At 37.2% G+C, this 19,186-nt stretch overlaps 1 protein-coding gene across 4 annotated transcripts in view; it reads right to left on the bottom strand.

Moving 5' to 3' along the window:
• Nucleotides 1-18,571, bottom strand: part of Tc2n (tandem C2 domains, nuclear) — a 50,402-nt gene extending 31,831 nt beyond the window's left edge. Inside the window, exons 1-4 of one of the 4 annotated variants that reach the window (XM_040742619.1) lie at nucleotides 18,405-18,571; nucleotides 8,049-8,156; nucleotides 5,180-5,410; nucleotides 71-106 (exon numbers count right to left, since the gene is read on the bottom strand). In XM_040742619.1, the coding sequence (XP_040598553.1) occupies nucleotides 71-106; nucleotides 5,180-5,410; nucleotides 8,049-8,115 (334 nt within the window). In that variant the 5' untranslated portion in view covers nucleotides 8,116-8,156; nucleotides 18,405-18,571. The remainder of the gene's footprint in view (nucleotides 1-70; nucleotides 107-5,179; nucleotides 5,411-8,048; nucleotides 8,157-18,404) is intronic. The other 3 variants (XM_040742616.1, XM_040742618.1, XM_040742617.1) reach the window with 3 other exon arrangements.
• Nucleotides 18,572-19,186: the final 615 nt, after the last annotated feature.

Genomic DNA, 19,186 nt, shown 5'->3' with positions numbered 1-19,186 from the left:
AAGCACTTGCAGCTTTTCCAGAAGACTGGAGTTCAGAACCCAGCACCCACATCAGGCAGCAAACAACTACCTGTAAATCCAGCTCCAGGGCATCTGACTTCCTCTTCTGGATTCCTCAGGCACCCACACACCATGGCAAACCAAAAGACACATAGACACATACATATAAATAAAAATAAATCTTTAGAAAACAAAGTAGCAAGAAGAAAACAAAATTAAAAATTATTTTTGTACTAGTTATAAAGAATTGAATTTTGGTATAAAGATAGAAAAACAGATTAATACACAGAATAGAAGATCCTGAAAGAGTGATTATTTTATGGTTGTTTGATATATAAGTAATGTGACCACATACAGCAGTGGAGAAAAGAAGGTATTTTCACTACAATGTTAAGTTAACTAGATACTGATATGGGGGAGAAAGACTTACTTTAATCATATTTATTTTGAAAATTATATGTAGGTCACAGATCTAAATTAAACATCAAAGACTAACCTTCTATAGTTAACTTTTCTGTAAGAAAGGTTTTGAACACAGAACATTAATCATAAAAGTATTTAAACTATACCAAAATTTAAAAGATGTTCATCAAAAGGTTACTTAAGAAAGTGCACAGGAAACTACAAGTGGGAGAAGACACATGCAACCAAATACAACTGGCCTCTACACAAATTGGTTTACAACTTAAATAGGCACTTAGAAGGAAGGCTATAAATCTCATTAGTCATAAAAAAACATGATTTAAAACCCCAGAAAGATACACATGTAAACAAAATGATTAAAACTAAAAAGACTGACAATGACATGTGTTTGGTAAGAAAATAAAGCAATAATAACTGTTGTATTCTGCTAGTAGGGATGTAAATCTACACAATCATTGTGAAAGAGTTTTGCAATTTCTACTGAAGCTACCTCTTACCTCTAACTCAGTCAGAAAGGGCTGTCCTGTCCTCATTGTGGCTAAAGAATAAATATCTGAGACTGAATACTGAATGCCAGCTCCTATCTAGAGCTGGGATTAAAGGTTTGGAGCCCAAGTGCTGAGATCTCCTTTGTGTGAGCTGTTTCTCTTCTAGACTGGATGAATTTAGTGTAGCTTGGTGTGACTTTGAACTAACAGAGATCCATTTGTCCATTTGCCTCTGTCTCCCAAGTCCTGGGATGATAATTGTGTACCACCACTACCTATGTCTGTTTGTATGCCAGGGATAAACACCGATCTACTGCCCAAGGCCCCATAGGTTGCCCAGGCCTCCTCACTGACTCTCACACTCAGGGGATCTGGATCAGTCCCATGCTGGCCTCCCAGCTGTCGATCTGGGGTCCAAGAGCTCCCCTTGTTCAGATCAGCTGTCTCTCCTGGTTTTGCCAGCCTATTCTTTGCCAATTTGCTCATCACTCCTCTCTCTCTCTCTCTCTCTGTCACTGGGTTCCATGGGTTCAGTTCAGTGTTTAACTGTGGGTGTTTGCCTCTGCTTCCATCAGTCATTGGACGAAGGTTCTAGGATGGCATATAGTGCAGATGTCAAGTTCATTATCAGGAATGGGCATTTGGTTGTCTCTCCACTATTGCTTAGCTTGCCAGTTGGTGTCATCCCTTTAGATCACTAGAGGTCTCACAGATGCCAGATCTGTCTTCTAACCTATGACTCCTTCTTTTATGGATGTCTCATCCTGTTCTCTCCCTATTCTACCCCCGACTCAACCTTCCTGTTCCCCCATGACCTACTCTCTCTTCCTCTTCTCCCCCTCTCTTCTTCCCAGCTCCCACTCCCCCCCCACCCCTTGTCATGTTCCCAATCTGTTCAGAAGATCTTGCCTCATTACTCTTCTCTGGGGTACCATGCATATCTCTCTTAGGTTCCTTCCTGTTTCCCAGACTCTCTGTCAGTGAAAGTGCAGAAGCAACCCAGATGTCCCTCCACTGAAGAGTAGATAGAGAAAATGTGGTACATTTATACAATGGAGTACTACTCAGCAGAAAAAAAAAAAAACAATGGAATCTTGAAATTTGCAGGCAAATGGATGACACTAGAAGAAACCATCCTGAGTGAGGTAACACAGTCACAAAAAAAGCATGGTATGTACTCACTCATATATGGATTTTAGACATGAAACAGTGGAGTACTAGCCTACAATCCCACTGCCAGAGAGTCTGGGAATCAGGGAGGACCCTAAGAGAGATATGCATGATACCCCATAGAGGGGGAAAGGGACGGTATTTCCTGAAGGGAATAGGAGCATGGTGGGAGGGGAGAGGGAGCTGGGAAAAAGAGATGGGGAGAAGAGGAGGTGAGAGGAGGATATGGGAAAGCAAGAAAGTTGAGTTGGGGGAAGAACAGAGGAAAGCAGGATGAGAGATACCATAATAGAGGGAGCCACTACAGGTTTGAAGAGATATCTGGCACTAGTGAGATTTCCAGAGATCTACAAGGATGACACCAACTGGCAAACTAAGCAATAGTGGGAAAGGCTACCTTAAATGTCCTTCCCTGATAATGAGTTTGACCACTACATTATATGCCATCCTAGAGCCTTCATCCAGTGAGTGATGGAAGCAGAGGCAGATACCCACAGCTAAACTCTGAACTGAACTCCTGGAATCCAGTGACAGAAAGGGAGGACTGATGAGCAAAGGGGTCAAGACTGGGCTGGTTTAACCCACAGAAACACCTGACCTGAACAAGGGGGACCTCTAGGACCCGACTGATGCCTGGGAGGAAAGCATGGGACTGATCCAGACTCCCTTAATGTGGGTGTCAGTGAGGAGGCCTAGGCAAACTATGGGGCCTTGGGTAGTATTTATTCCTGACATACAAATGGATTTGGCTGCCCATCCCACATAGAGGGATGCTCTCTCAGCCTGAACTCTTGGGGGGAGGGCCTAGGCCCTGCCCTGGATGAAATGACAGACTCTGGAGATCCTCCATGGAGGGCCTCACCCTCCCTGGGCATTGGAATGGGGGGCATTCGTGGGGGGCTGGGGGACCTAGTGGGGAGGGTAGGGGAGAAGGAGAAGGAGAGGGAGCTGGGATTGACATGTGAAGCAAGCTTGTTTCTAATTTAAATTTAAAAAGGTGGAAAAAAACAACCAAAAAATTTAGAAACAGGGTTAAAAAAAAAGTTTAGATAATTATTGACAGTGGTTTGTTGTCTCAGAATTGCCTCCTCCTTCTTATTCCATCAATCATACATACACATAAATATACATTGACTTTTACAATTGGGTTCCAAAAGGACTTTCTTGAATTTAATTGGGTAATTTTCATATGTATGTATGTGTGTGTCTTCAATGAACTTCTAATTTAAGAGTTAAGCAATTTTTTCTATGTAATTCCAAATTCAATTTTTCTAGTAAATACCTGAGAAGAACAAAAGAAAACCTATCATCTATTGCTATATATTTCTTACTTTTTTAATCATGAAAACAATACTAAAGCATTCTGTCGTGGTTTGGATGAAAAATGTCCCCCAATGCTTCATGTATTTGAACCACTGGTCACCAACTGGCAGCACTGGTTAAGAGGTTATGGAACCTTTAAGAGCTACAGCTCTGCTGAACAAGTATGTTACCATTGTCACCAGGAAAAAGATTTGAGGGTTTGGAGTCCTGCCCCACTTAATTGCTCATTCTCTCTTCTTCCTGTATGTGATCAGCCAGTTTCCTGCTCTGTTCACTTTCTGTCATGTCTCCGCCACCATTATGATAACTCTTGCTCTTACTCTAAAGCCAAAATAAACTCTTCTTCCTTTTGCCACAGTATTTATCACAGCAACAGAAAAATAACTAAAGCCTTATATGTCTAGAAATATATTTTAAATGAAGCATGGTACATCCATACGAGGAGATACTATAAAGCCATTAAAATCAATGACTATAAGACTAAAAGTATGTGTGGGTCTCAGAGACCCAAAGAACAATATCAAAAAGTCAAACTATGTATAATCAGAACCCAGAAGAGAAAGAAGAAGACAGAACATAAAAAATATGTAGACAAGTATTATATTCCTTGACACAGGTTTGAATTATATGTATTTGTCAATATTCAAAAAATATTTGAAACTCAGGAAATACACACAAAATTAAAATATTTTAAGAAAGTACATTGTACATAAGATTTATGTTAAAATAAAATTCTAAATAGTCACTAAATTTCAGTAATGATATGTATGAGTATTTAGAAGTATATTGATGGCTTCAATTCATTCTTAAATGTTTCACCCATTCTCTGCCAAAAAAGAGGGTTAATATTGAATAGAAGGATGGCGTTATATAAATTAATGATAAAAATACATAGTAAAATGCTAATTGGACAATTTAAGTTTTATACATAGAGGTATTACTGTTAAGTTCTTTCAATTCCTTTTCATACTTGAAATTTTTCTACTAAAATTTTGGGGGAAAAGGCCACTGACTGACAGTATTTTAATGGACTAATACAAATTATTTTTTTATTAAGAGCTTCGTGATGCTTTATTTTATCCTTACTAATTAACCTCTACAACATGAGCCAAATTTCAGACAAGGAATTTACTTTATTCATGTTGCTATTAGTCTGGAAGTATGCCTGAAGAGGAGAGAGGGGAGTAAGGGAGGCTGGAGGAGAAAAGCAGAGTGGGGAAAGAGGAGGAAAGAGATTGCCAGGAAACAGGAGAACAGGCAAATTGCTTGTTCTCTGTGTCTTATTATACCAAACTTTAGAAAATAGTAAGTAAACTATTTCTGTTTCATTCTTTACTGATTATTTTTTCTTTCTAGTTGCATAAAGTTCAGTATCCAGATTATTTTTTTCTTTCTAGTTGCATAAAGTTCAATATCCAGCATCCACACGGGGCAGCTCACAACCACTTGTAACTCCAGCTCCAGGAGATCCAATACTCTCTTCTGGCCTCCACAGGCATCAAAAAATGAGGCATACACCAATATAAACACATACACATATAAATATAAATACATCATTTTTAAGCCAAACTATATATAAATGTGCCATGCTATACTGTGATCAGTTTCTACAATGGTACATTTCAAAAATATTGTTCATTAAGCTGTTCTACAGAAAAGAACTCAAAATATAAATATTTGTATAGATTTGTGTGAAAAATATATAAAGCAAAATAACACCATTTACAGCATTTAAATGGTTCATGATGACTTTCAAATGATATTTTATTGTTTACCTTCCAGTTCATCCAGATGTGAGGGAATTCCTTGTGTCCTGGGCTGAATATAAGATAATTTAAACCTGGGCACCACAAATGGTACTTCTTTGCCATCACATGGTAATTTGGAAAGCAAATAATCCTCACTGCAGCCAACTTGGGACTTTACTGAAACAGAAGTCAATGGAGGTGTACAGATGGTATTTTCGTTATTTGAGACTGATGCTTTAAAGTCCCTTTCCACAGAAACTGCATTCAAAGGAAGAAAAAGATCAAAAGTAAGTCACAATTATGCATATAGACTATATGTAATAATCTACATCCATAATGGATAATACTTTTTAAATCAATTTTATTTTAATTTTCATTATATCTTGTTATTTGGTTTTGAGACAAGGTCTTACTACGTAACCCTAACTGACCTGGAACTTGCTATGTAGACCACACTTTCCTGGAATTCACAGAGATCTGCTGGCTTCTGCCACTTGAATGCTAGGGCTAAGAGTGTATGACTCCATGCCTGGCCTTTTTAAAATAATTTTAGAAAAAACATTCTAATACAAGATACTCTTGAGTTCTAACAAGCACTTCTGGAACTTAAATTAATCTCGGTGAACCAAGATTTAATAAATTAATATGCTATTGCCAAAGCACATTATCCTATTAGAATAGTAAAGCAGTTTTTAAGAGTCATTCCCATAAAAGCTCATTGATGGAAAGTAAGTTTATTTCAGAGTTTAATTAATAGTATCTTCAAATTAAAACCTAGTCATTTTAAAATGCTATAAACAAAGCAACTTTTGTTGTTAATTCTATGGATAAACCTGAGTCTCAAATACAAAAGTCAATTCTGAGAAGAAGCCAAAAGTCTTCAAGTCTACAAAACTCTCTAACAAATCACAAAATAAAATGTATAATGACTAAATATTTACCATAGTAGCAATTTCCCCTGCCTGAGCATCTATAGACCATTTTATCTATTCTCTAAAATAGTATACACACAGCTGTATAACCTAAGATAGGGTAGAAAAGGACAGTTGATCCTTACATATAATTGGTATTAACTATAGAATGAATAAAAGTACAACTATTATAGTGCAGGAATTTATTAAATGTTTTAATGTAAAACAGAAACTTTCTGCTATAAACTGGATATGGTTTAAGTGTATCGCCCATGGGTTGACATTTAATCCCTACTGTAAGGGTATTAACCCACAATCCACATTGTAAGGAAAGTAAAACTATCAATGGAAACTTAAACAAATCATGTGTTTAGATATGGGGGCTCTGGGATTAGTTTTCTTTGAGAAGATAGAGAATCCATGGTTGAATGCAGGTGGCTTTGTAAGAGGCACAGAGAGATCGCTAGATGTGTTCATTCCCTGCTTTTCTATCAAGTGATATTCTATACTGCCTCAGGATACTGGCAGCAAGAAAACCATCATCACCTTTGACCTTCAGAATTGTGACCCAAAATAAACTCCTTATCTAGTCTGTAATGGATACTGTGTTACTGGCATCAAATAATGGACTAATAGAACTTCATATCCAAATATATAATAAGAAGCTCCACCCTACAAGAAGTAAAGAACAAGAGAAAAGTAAAGTTATAATCTTAACCCAGAAGAGATAAGAGAACATACACTATAAAAGGAAATAGTTACTCTAGGAACTGTTCATGAATGTGGATCTTGATAAAGTTATGAGTTTCCTCTTCAGTGATTCTTATATGGGTTTTTAGTGCTGTGATAAAACAGCATGACCAAAATCAACTTAGTGAGGGAAGGGTTCATTTCAGTTTATAGCTTGTAGTCCATCATCCATGGAACTCAGGGAGAAACTAAAGCAGAAGCCATGGAGGATGCTGCTCACTGACTTGCTGAGCCTGACTTCTTATAGCACTCAGGACCACCAGCAACACCTACAGTGAACTGCCCCACACAAACATTAAAAATCAACCAAGAAAATGTACTACAGGCTTGTCTACAGGAAAATCTGGTGAAGGGAGTTTCTCAGTTGAGGTTCCCTCTTCCAAAATGGCTCTAACTTGTATCAAGTTAACATAAAATTAGCCAGCACAGTGATCATTCATTCACAAAATATTTTTAATGTAACTGAACTGTAGGAGTGAACCCCACAAGGCGGATAGCCCATGAGGGCGGGGGCAAGTAAATTAGCACAGGTAGATATAAAAGGAAGCGAAAGGAAAAGGAGTTCCCTTTTTGCCTTGGAAGCCAGCCACGCTTCTAACTCCTAGCTTGTGTGACTCTCTCTGGTAAATAAATATATTGTATCTCCTATAACATTGGCTATCATCAATATTGAACATTAAGTGGAAGTTGTCTTTATTTGCATCAAAACATTTATCAGAGTTTGTTTCCCTAGCACACTTCTCTCCTTACCTTGACTATTTCGTTCTATTCATCTGCCTTTATCCAACTCTCAGATTTTTTTCCAAGACATGGTTTCTCTGTGGCTTTGGAGGCTGTCCTGAAACTCACCCTGTAGACCAGGCTGACCTTGAACTCACAGAGGTCTGCCTGCCTCTGCCTCCCAAGTGCTGGGATTAAAGGAGTGCGCCATCAATGCCAGGCTCAACTCTCAAGATTTTTGTACTGCGTTCTTTCCACCAGCTTGCCAAATCCTATTCAGGCTCCCACAGCAAATGCTACCTTCTTTATGGTGATGTCCAGGGTTGTCTCATGGTTTGAATTAATCTCTCCACTATACCTCAAGGTCCCTGGGAGTTCTGAAGTAACAACCTAGTATGCCTTCCCTTTTGGCCTTCCCATCAAAGTCAGAAAACATTCCTAATTTACTCATTTATTATTAAATGCCACAGAGAAGGCACTAAGTAAGTGTTTACCAAAATCAAAATAATACTCACACTTGTGCTTTTCTGTTTCACCATAGAAACATCCTCTACAGCAACTCTTTAAAAATTCCGCTGCCATTACATTCAATTTCTAACAACCAGAAAACTTCCAATATCAACCTGTTGATAAAAGAGAATGCATAAAGTTTCATTGTTAATGTCACTGACTATCAATAAACAAGTCATACTATCTTTGTGTTTCTAACGCATAATGAGGGCTCTCTGAAGAAATATTTTCTGAAGAAAAAATATTTAAGAGGAAAATAAATTTTTACTCTTCTATATGATTTCATACAACCTAGGATCTTTATGACTTATCAAACAGCATACTCAAAATTACTAAATGAACAATTTCAATGTTACCATTTGAGACAGAAAAATGCCCTTTTCAATATTCTCATACATCTGATACATCTAGGCTTATGTCCAAGCAAAACTTGAAAGTATGACTGACATAAAAAGTATGACAAAAAATTTCACTTTCACAATTAGTTTTATAATCTAAATCTTTTTGTAATTGCAGCCTAATAGTCAGATCACTATAAACATTATAAGTTATCTTAACTCTTAGAATTAAACTAACAGAAAAATAAATCTTAAATATTGTATAATTCACACACACAGGTAGGAGGGAGGGCAAGCACATAACTAAGAAATACTGCAAATGGATTTTGTATTATATTTACCAGGATCATGGTGCATGAGAATGTTTTGTCTAATTTTCTACCCTGATTATCAATGTGCTTGTTCCAAAGAAACTCTTCATTTACACCTACTTAAATTCTATACATTTTTGTGGGAAATTTAAACACAAAGAGAACCTACAATAACAAAATCACAAAAACTAAACAGTTTTCAACTCATGGCAAATATTATTTCATCTCTACCCCCCTCTTTTGGCATACTTTGGAATAAATTCCTATGATATAATTTGATCTAAAATTCTTGAACAGTAATCACTAAAAGATGTAACAGAGGCCTCAAAAGTTTACTTTGAGAGGCTCTCATTAGGTAAAGTATTAAAACAAACCATCTGAAATGGATTATAACATTTCTAAAAGGTACTTATTTTCTTTTTAGGTTTTTCCAAGACAGGGTTTGTCTGTGTAACAGTCCTCACTTTGTAGACCAGGCTGGCCTTGAACTCACTGAAATCTGCCTGCCTCTGTCTCCCAAGTGCGGGAATTAAAGGCATGCACCACCACGGCCGGCTTTAAAAGGTGCATTTTAAAAAATAATCGTAACAGCATTATCAAATACAAAAATTTAATATCAGCAATATGAAAAGAATGTAATTTGTATCTAGTTTCACCTATGGTTTCTATTTTTAAGAGTTGTTTTGTTGAATTCAAGATATTTAGATTATTGTACCATTTGCTATTAGAAATAGTACCACTAGTTATGTGTACATATAGTACTCAGATATTTCTTAGTATATACCTAAGATATAGGACTACTGGGCCAAAAAGTACATATGTGCAATGCTGCTTGTAGTTCTAAAATTTCTCTGAATCACTACCATATCTCATATAAAAGTACATAAAATCACATTTGTTGCCAACAAAGTGTTACTCAAATGCTGCAGTTTGTGTGATAGAAATAAATGATTGGACTTTATTGTTTTAGGTTGCTTCTCCATAAATTAAAAATGTTAGGAAGGACTAGAGAGATAATGTCTCCACGGTTAAGAACATTGACTGCTCTTTCAGAGACCTGGCATTCAATTCTCAACACCCACATGGCAGTCAACAACAGTTCATAACTCCAACACCCTCTTCTGGCTTTTGCTGGCAATTCACCCATGTGGTACACATACATCCATGTAGGCAAAACTCTGGTTTACATAAAATAAAAATAATTAAATCCTTAAAATAATGTTGGGCCGGTCGGTCGTAGTGCACACCTTTAATCCCAGCACTCAGGAGGCAGAGGCAGGAGGATCTCTGTGAGTTTGAGACCAGCCTGGTCTACAAGAGCTAGTTCCAGGACAGCCTCCAAAGCCACAGAGAAACTCTATCTCAAAAAACAAACAAAAACAAATATATATATGCATATATATATACACACACACATGATGTTGAACACCATTTAATATATAAGGTATTATAGTTATCCCTATGAATTATCTGTGTTCATAAACTCTTGTTTATCTAGTTTACAAGTTTTTTTATATATTTCAGAGATTAATCCATCTCCATCATGTAAGAAATGTTTTTTTTTGAAACCAGAACATTTTATGTTTATGACTGATTGAAATCCTCAAGATGAACTGGATGCTGCAACAGCTGCCCTCTTGGGTTTAGGTGTTGTCCCTTCACGGAATCCATGTCTGAATCTTCAATAGACAATTTTTAGGTGCCTCGCCGCCCAGTCCGGGTAGTTTCTTGCCTTTTAGCCTTGGCACTCCAATTATATGTGGCAGGGTAGCCACATTTGCCACAGCGCGGCACGTGTGTCTTATTCAGACGCTTTCCAAAGGATGGAGTTCCTTTCGTCATCTTGCTTCTGTCACTGAGGCCAAAGAGCGAGAAATGGTCTTTTAACCTGTCACTTGCTTCTTGCTTTGATTACTGTTAAGCAAAAGTGTTTCTATAAACTTGGGATGTAGCTCAGTGGCAGAGGACTTTCCTAGCATGTGAAAAGCTAGATGTGATCACTACCACCAAACTGCATATATATATATATATATATATATATATATATATATATATAAATACTGTATACATATATACAGATTGAGTATTTGTTGTCTAAAATGCTTGAGATCAGAAGTATTTAAGATTTTGGATTTTGTAATATTTACATATACACAATGAGATACCTAGGGAAGAAACCAGATCTAAGTATGAAATTTATTGTTTTCATATATACTTTATATATCCAAAAATAATTTTGTCTATGAAACAAAATTTTATGAAGTGAAATTTTCTACTTGTAGCATCATATTAGCACTGAAGTTTCAGATTCTGAAACACTTTGAATATATAAACATATGAACATATATATGTATGTATGTATGTATATATATCTACATATGTAATTACATCTATGATTTTCATTTTTGCATCTAGAATAAGTCATAGTAAAGTTCCTCCACATCTAGGTCATAAACAATTTATCCATCTTTGCAAGTTTTTTGTTTATTAAAACAGAGTTTCTCTGTGTAGCCCTGGCTATCTTGAAATTCACTCTGTAGATCAGGCTGGCCTCAAACTCACTGAGATCCCCTTGCCTCTGCCTCCCAAGTGCTGGGAATGAAGGCGTGTGCCACTGCCACCTGGTTTATTCAAGTTATTTTAATTAGTATGTTATTTTTTTATATAGTCATCCTGGTGCACGGTATGAGAAATGTTTCCAAACCTATCTTACCACAGTACCACAAACACCACATAGACAAAATTCCATGTGCTCACTTCAGCAGCACATATATTAAAACTAGAGTGATGTGGAGATTAGCATGGTCCTTATGTAGAAATAACATGTATATTGGTGAAGCATTCCATATTTTACCTCTACACTTGGAACTCACACACATCCATGCACATACTTGCAAAATAATAAATAAATGAATACATGAGATACAATTTTTTGAAAATTCTTATTTTTCTCCACCACTGTTAGATGTTCCTGTATTTAAAAATATTAAATTTCCAAGTGTAATTGGGTGTGTTTCTGTATTTTCTATTCTCTTCCATTGGTCAATGTATTCCTCCATCAACACCATGTGGTTTTAGTTTTAAGGATTAAAATGTACAACAGGGCTAGCCATATTTACTACTTTTCACTTTCAGCTTTTTCTTAGCTACTCATGCTTTTCTGATCTTACCAATTAACTCTCTGTGACCAAGAGAAAAAAATCTGATGATACTTGCATTGGGAACATAGTAGACTTCTATTTTATAAAAACTGACATTTTTAAGGATATGTATTTGTAATTGCTTACTTGGCTATTTTAAATACATATTTTGACAACTAACCAAATCCAAATGGGCATAGAATTTGGTATTTCTCCAAGATAAAAAGTAGTCAATAAACATGAAAAGGGGATAAACTTCAATAAGGGAAATACAAATAAAATTACAATGAAATGTCACTTTACAAACAGTAATTGAAAACACACAAAAAATACATGAAGAAAAATTGGAACCATCACACATTGCTGGTAAAAATGTAAAATGGTGTTGATGCAATATTAAAAATACCATGGTATTCCACAAAAATGTTTATAAAGGTTACCATATGACCCAGGAATTCCATTTCGCATTTAATACCTATGAAAATGAAAACCATATTTTCATGCAAATAAAAAAGCTAGAAAATAAATGTTCATAGTGGCCTTACTCAGAAGAGCAAAGAAATAGAAACAGTCAGCCATCCATCAGTAAAAAGATAAAATGTGACATCTATGTGTCTATACAATGGGTATTATTTAACAACATCAAAATGTGTGAATTACCAATTCATGCTATATCATGGATAAATCTTGGAAATGACATGCTCACTAAAAGACATGAAAAGCACATTCTATTATTCTATCCGTAAGCAAATCCAGAAGACACAAGATAAATTAGTGTTGTCAGAAGCTGAAGAAGAGGAAAATAGCAAGTTACTTTAATACAAACGGATACAAGGTTCCTTTTTGGATGGCAGTTTTCAACCTGTGGGTCACATATCATATCCTACATATCAGATATATATATTATTATTTATAACAGTATGAAGTAGCAAAGAAAATAATTTTGTTTTGGGGGGTCATCACAACATGAGGAACTGTATTAAAGGGTCACAGCATCAGGAAGGTTGAGAGTTGCTGTTTTAGGGAGAACAACAAGATTATTCCTGAATGATGAGGTGATATCTTGTTTGTACAAATAAAACAGGCCTGAAGCTCAAGAGGGTGGAGCTTGCCACTAGCTAACCATAGAGGTCTGGAGGTCTGTACAGACAGACAGGAAGTGAGATGGTTGGGCAGAGAAAGGAATATAGGTGGCAGGAAACAGAAACTAGGTCTCTTTTCTGCTGGGAAGCTAGGGAGGTAAAGGTGGCTTTGGCTTGCTCCTTCTCTCTGATCTCTCAGCATTTTCCCCAGTATCTCACTCTGGGCTTTTATTATTAAGAGCTATTAGAACTAGTGTTGCAGAATGGTATGCTTTAACAGGGTGAATAATTTAAAAGAAATCTTTTTTTAATTTTATTAAGGATAACCACCTCCCCACACCCCCACACCCCCACACACCCCCACTTAGTTACTGGATGGTTACAACTTGCCAAGGACAGGCTTTTCTCCCCCTTCTATCTCAGCATCAATACAACTCCCCTTACAGTGTTTTTTTGGTTTTTTTTTCTGTGAAGATGGCAGAGTAATTTCTCACTCCTTTCTCAACAAATCAGCCCTTTGGGATCTTAGAATTAGGGACAGAAACTCTCTCCTTAGCTTATCTTCAAGGTGCTCTGGCTAGATTCCAAGTGCCCTCAGCACTACAAATACCCCAAGTATTTCATAACCATCAAGTTTCCCTAGTAAAGAAAAAAAACCTTCAAGCAAATAGAGCTTCTTACTCTCATATTTCTAGAATTCTCTTAGCTTTTGACATTTTAATTTCCATTTGTTATGATATAGCATTCTTAGTTATTTTCAGTGTAAAATTTTGCTCCAAATTTCTACAACTTACTATGTTTCCAAAATAAATTCCCATGTTTAATTTCTAACGTAAAATTAGCTTTGGTGAAATAGGACAAGATTTACAGCCAAAATGTTTTACATTAGAGTATCTTTAGGTTTTTGTTTGTTTTCTTGTTTTGTTTTTCTCACCTAAGATGATTACAGTACTTGTTTAAAAATAAAGCAATATATTATTTTAAAAAAGTAAAAGTTTACTTCTAAAAGGGAAAAAAGAAAAAATAGAACAATTTGAGAAGTCTAGTTTTACAAGAAACATAGTGGCAAGGTTCTTTCTAGAACTAAAGCAAGACTATAAAGTAAGGGTATATAAACAATTCAATTCAAAGAAACTATAACTTCAAAATACAAATACACAGAAATTTGACACATGACAGGGATCACTAGGATGAAAATTAGAGAATTCAATAAATGATTATCCATATGGGGCAAAGAAAGAAACAAAACTAGATCCTCACACTTCACATACACACAAGAAAATAATTACACATAGGTTAAGGCTATAAATACAAAAGGATTGTTTTCCCCTTTTGTGGTACTGAGGATGAAACCCATGGGTTTGCATATACTTAACAAGCAATTAACCACTGAACTATACCCCTAGCTATGGTTTTTTTAAGGCAAAGTCTTGCTACTTGATAGTTTAAGATGGTCTTGAAGTAACTATGTAGCTTAGCTGGCTTCCTACAATGGGCTCCTGAGCATGACACCATTTTTCAAAATTAACTTATTTATTGTGTGTGCATATGAGGGTACACATGTGCTTGTGGAGGTCAAAGAACAACTTTTGGAGAGTTGGTTCTCTCCTTCCATCTTGTTTCGTGGCAGGGTCTCTTTCTTTCAAAAACTATCCTCTATACTCTAGGTTACTTGGCCCACAAGCTACCGGCAGATTTTCTGAGATAAGAGGCACATATAAGTACAGGAATTATAAATGCATCAGCTTTCTACCTGTGTTCCTTGTGTGCCAAGGATCAAAACTCAGGTCATAAGACTTGCAGAACAAGCATTTTCACTCTCCAAACTATCTCTTTGGCTCTAATATCAGTTTTTAACAGACTATTTTATTGTAGTTTTAGGTGTTACAGAAAAACTGAGAGATACATACACCTTGGAAAGGTAACATTTTAAAGCTTCCAGCAAAAAGCATAAAACTACATTTTTACAAGATGGACAGGTATATTAAAGTATATGGTATGTTCTTCAAAAACACTACAAACTAAGGAGACAAACTATCTACTGAATAAAAGATCAATTTCAAAAATAAAGAACTTCTAGAAGATAAAAAAGAAATGAATATAAACAGACAACCCATAGAACTACATAAATTTCAATAATTAAATAATTGTTGATAATTAAATAATACATAATAAAGAAATGGTTAAATTAAACTCCCCAATGGGATATTATTTTTCACTCACTAAATCATCAAAAGGAAAATTTCAGGCAAAATACAAATGTATAAATGTCTTATATGGTAATAAAAAGGAGAACACTTACTTATGATGGTATAACTGATACAAGCACCATATAAATTAACTCAGTACTATCCTGAAAAAATAAAGACCCATGGCTCTAAGATTTTAAAAGCCAAGGAAATTGGATATAAAGAAACTTATACTGGAAGTGTATCACAAAAATTTTATTGACAAAAAGTAAAAAAATAAAGGATGACAGTACACACTCAACATCCACCAACAAATTATGGGTAAACAGTGGAAAAGTCATATAATAGAGTTATATACAACAATAAAAAGCAAATTATCTATAGCATATGACTACGGAAAATATCACAAATATAAAGTGTTGAAGTCATACAACAGGATGTGGTGGTGGATACCTATAATCCCTTCACTTGGGAGGCTGAGACAGGAGAATGGCAAGTTTGAGGGCAATCTGAGCTACACAATGACACCCTGTATAAAAAGTAAGTCATAAATAATACAGGATGAATTTTCTTGAAACTAAATAATACAATTTTTAGAAACAACATACATATGTAAACAAATCAAGAAAAGGAAAAATATAGACTGCACAGGACATCTTTAAATATATTATGTCTTATTTCTTAAGTATATGAGTATCTCTATTCTTAAATCTATAGATATGTTTAATGTCATTTTGAATATGTTAAGTGGTTTCTCAATTATATATTCACAATATAATATAAAATTAAAATTAAAAATATTCATAATCTGATCACCCTAACATAACTATAGTAATCAAAGAATATAACTATAATCAAATGCTGTTATTTCTTCCTCTTTTTATTTACTTTCTAACTTTATCAATGTACAACTGTCCCGAAGCAAACTGCACATTTTGTAAAACGCACAATTATGTAAGCCATATATGAATATTGGGGAAAGTATCACAATCCAGTAAATTAATACGTCCAGTGTTCCCAAAGGTTACCTTTAGTCCATCCCACTTACTTTCTTTCACTGTAATAATTTAATGTTTTCTGTCATGTTTACACTTTCTAAATTTTGTTGGGTAACTGCTTGCATACAGTTTAGGCAAACAGTTTCACCTTATTATATACTGTCAAAAGGTTTTTCTTAATGATTACATTAAATTAAACTCCCACCAGTATAACTATCAGAGATTCATATATAATACTTGGTAGTCAGGTTTTCCCTTTGAACTGTCTTTTCCATACTCCTAAGTAATATAGTCATTAAAGTACTAGCCTGAACTTCAAAATAACAACAAGCCAGGCGTTGGTGGCGCATGCCTTTAATCCCAGCACTCTGGAGGCAGAGGCAGGCGGATCTCTGTGAATTTGAGGCCAGCCTGGTCTATAAGAGCTAGTTCCAGGACAGCCTCCAGAGCCACAGAGAAACCATGTCTCAAAAAAACAAATAAATAAATAAATAAATAAATAAATAACAACAAAACTTCCAATGGAGATCAAAGTGAAACCCATTATACAGAAATTTTAATACAAGAGCATTTTCCATTAAATGCATATTAAACCCAAAGTTCTAATGTATGCAGCATTTGTGATTTAGTAAAGACATCTGATTTCCACATAAGATATCTAGGAGAATCATTAGGACATTCCTGAAGAAGTCAAAGAACTTAAAAGCAATTTTGGAGTACCAAAGTATTGCACTTCAAGTGAAATACAGTCTGACATAGTTCATATTTGTAGCTTAAATGCTATCATATATACAATATGCAGTACAATATACAAAATGCAGTACTAAAATAGTATTCACAATTTATAAGTAGTGCTGTTCATTATGACCAGCTACTTGTTCTCAGTTTCCACGGTTTGAGAGAGGACTATGAATTTCAGCAAAAAGCTATTCTATAGTCTTCATATTCTTTCCAATCCACAATAAGGTCCCCTCTAATTAACCACTGGTGTCCCCATTCCAAATCTTTCTCAAAACATAAATTCCTACACCCAATTTTTTTACTTCTTTATCCTCTATTCACAACTCAAATCCATTCAAATTTGGCTTCTGCCCTTACTATTTAACTCAAATTAGGTTTGCTGAAGGCAAAGAACCTCTCCCTTAGCTACTGAAGTCAATAGGCACTTTATTTCCTGATCCATTTGATTCATGTCACTTGAAGACTTCACTAACTCTCCTCTCCTGACTCCTTAAGTCCCACTGTCTCCTAGAATGTCTCATTTTTTTTTCTCAAGGCTCCTCAGTCTCCTTGGTTGTCTCTACACATCACTTAAGTATTCCTAATTCCCACAGCCTTTCTCCCTTCTGATTCTGTACTTATTCGAATGTGCTACACCTTTACACGGTTTCTGAGTCCTGTTTCGGAAAAACCTAATACCAATAAATCTCAGTGATGACTAGACAACACTGTCAGGTGTCCTAAGATAATCTCAAATTTGTTTTCTCTCAGCCTGCGTTTATTTCTTCGTTGATAAATTATATTCATGAATAGTTATAATTCAAACGAAGCAAAATTCAAGACCTGTTTAAATTTTCGTGAAGGATTAAAAAATTGTTTCTCTCCTAGTTATAAGGGCAAAATGCTCATTAGCAACCTCTACACAAAAAAATTACAAAGGATACGATAAAAACAAATCTCGAATCTCAGAGGCAAATGCTATTAATATGTCCATTTAGAAATGGTTTTAACCAAGGTGACTATTAAACAGGTACGAAAAAACGGGAGTTGTAAGTTCTGTTACAGTAAAAAAGGAAAACACAACTCTATTGACTGCCTGCCAGCAATGAAAACCAAAATAGTTTAATTACAAAAGCAAAACAAGACAGCGTACGTGCTTCCTTTAAAGAAATCTGTTTGCCTTGGTATCAATCCCACAACTTAACTATTCTATCTCCCTATATTAAAGGAAAATCATGGGGGGGAAGAGGTGGAAATCCCACTGCGGTGTGCGAAACACAGACAGATGTCATTTTCACAGCCTTGCCCGCTTCACCGAGTCTCAGAAGTTTGCAGCTGAACTCCAGGCTGCTCGCCCAGCTCGCCTCCCGGGGACAGCACCTGGGGCTCGCGAAGCAGCGCCGGCAGGGGCAGGCTGGGGTCGCTCCCCCCTCACGGGGTCCCGCAGAGACCACGGGCCACGGTCCGGCCTCGCCCCACGCCAACCTCAAGGCCCCCTCGGCGCAGGCGTCCTGAGGAGGCAGCTAGGCCGCCGCGACCCTCGACAGAAAGAGACGGTCACCCGCCCGCAGGGAGAAGCGCACCTGAGCCGCGCGCCACGGCGTCCCCGCCGGGGTCTCGCGCTCTTCCTCGCGTCTCCGCCACGACTCTCGAGACGCCGGCGCCCTCGCCGCTCCCAGCGCTGAGGCGGAGCCCCGCGGCTCCTACCGGCCACCTGGAACCGACACCGGCGCTCGGCCCAGCGGCGCTCAGCTCCGCCCGGCACCCCATGAGGCCACGCCCCTCGCCCCGCCCCTCGCGCCCCGACAGCCCTGGGCCGTTCGAGCCTCACAGAGCCGCTCCACCCACTTCGGGTGCTCCTCCCCCCCAGGACGCCTTCCTGAGGAAGCCCCGCCCCCGCTCTTCAGTTACTGTTCCAGGTTTCCCCGCCTCCCAGTCTAGCCCCGCCCCCGCCCCTCCCCACACTCACGCTCACTCACTCAGTCACACACTCTCTCCACGCTTCAGAATGCCCCACCTCCCAGCATAGCCCCGCCCCTCCTCACGTCCGCCCCGCCCCTTAGGGTGGGAATTTCACCACCCTCACCCAGCCCACTGCCACCCGCACCTAAGTGAGTGGCGGTGCTCCTGCCTTCTCGGCCTTCAGCGCCACGCTGAATGCCTTTACCTGCGCACTCCTGAAAGCTCTAACCCAGACGGGCAGAGCCTGAAGTGTGCTGAGGGAGAAAAAGAGGGAAACAGGGAAAGCTATTGGCCTGATGAACTCTTTAAGTCTTTTTCTTGCTAGAGGTGTTTCTGTACCCTTTTGTTCAAAAGGGCAAAGTTGTGGTTTTTATCACTTTTAATGTTTTATGAAAAGTTTAAT

Source organism: Mesocricetus auratus, unplaced genomic scaffold, assembly GCF_017639785.1.
Source record: "Mesocricetus auratus isolate SY011 unplaced genomic scaffold, BCM_Maur_2.0 Super-Scaffold_15014, whole genome shotgun sequence".
NCBI lineage: Eukaryota > Metazoa > Chordata > Mammalia > Rodentia > Cricetidae > Mesocricetus > Mesocricetus auratus.
Note: the sequence above shows the minus strand (reverse complement) of the source record. Positions and strands in the feature narration are given on the sequence as shown.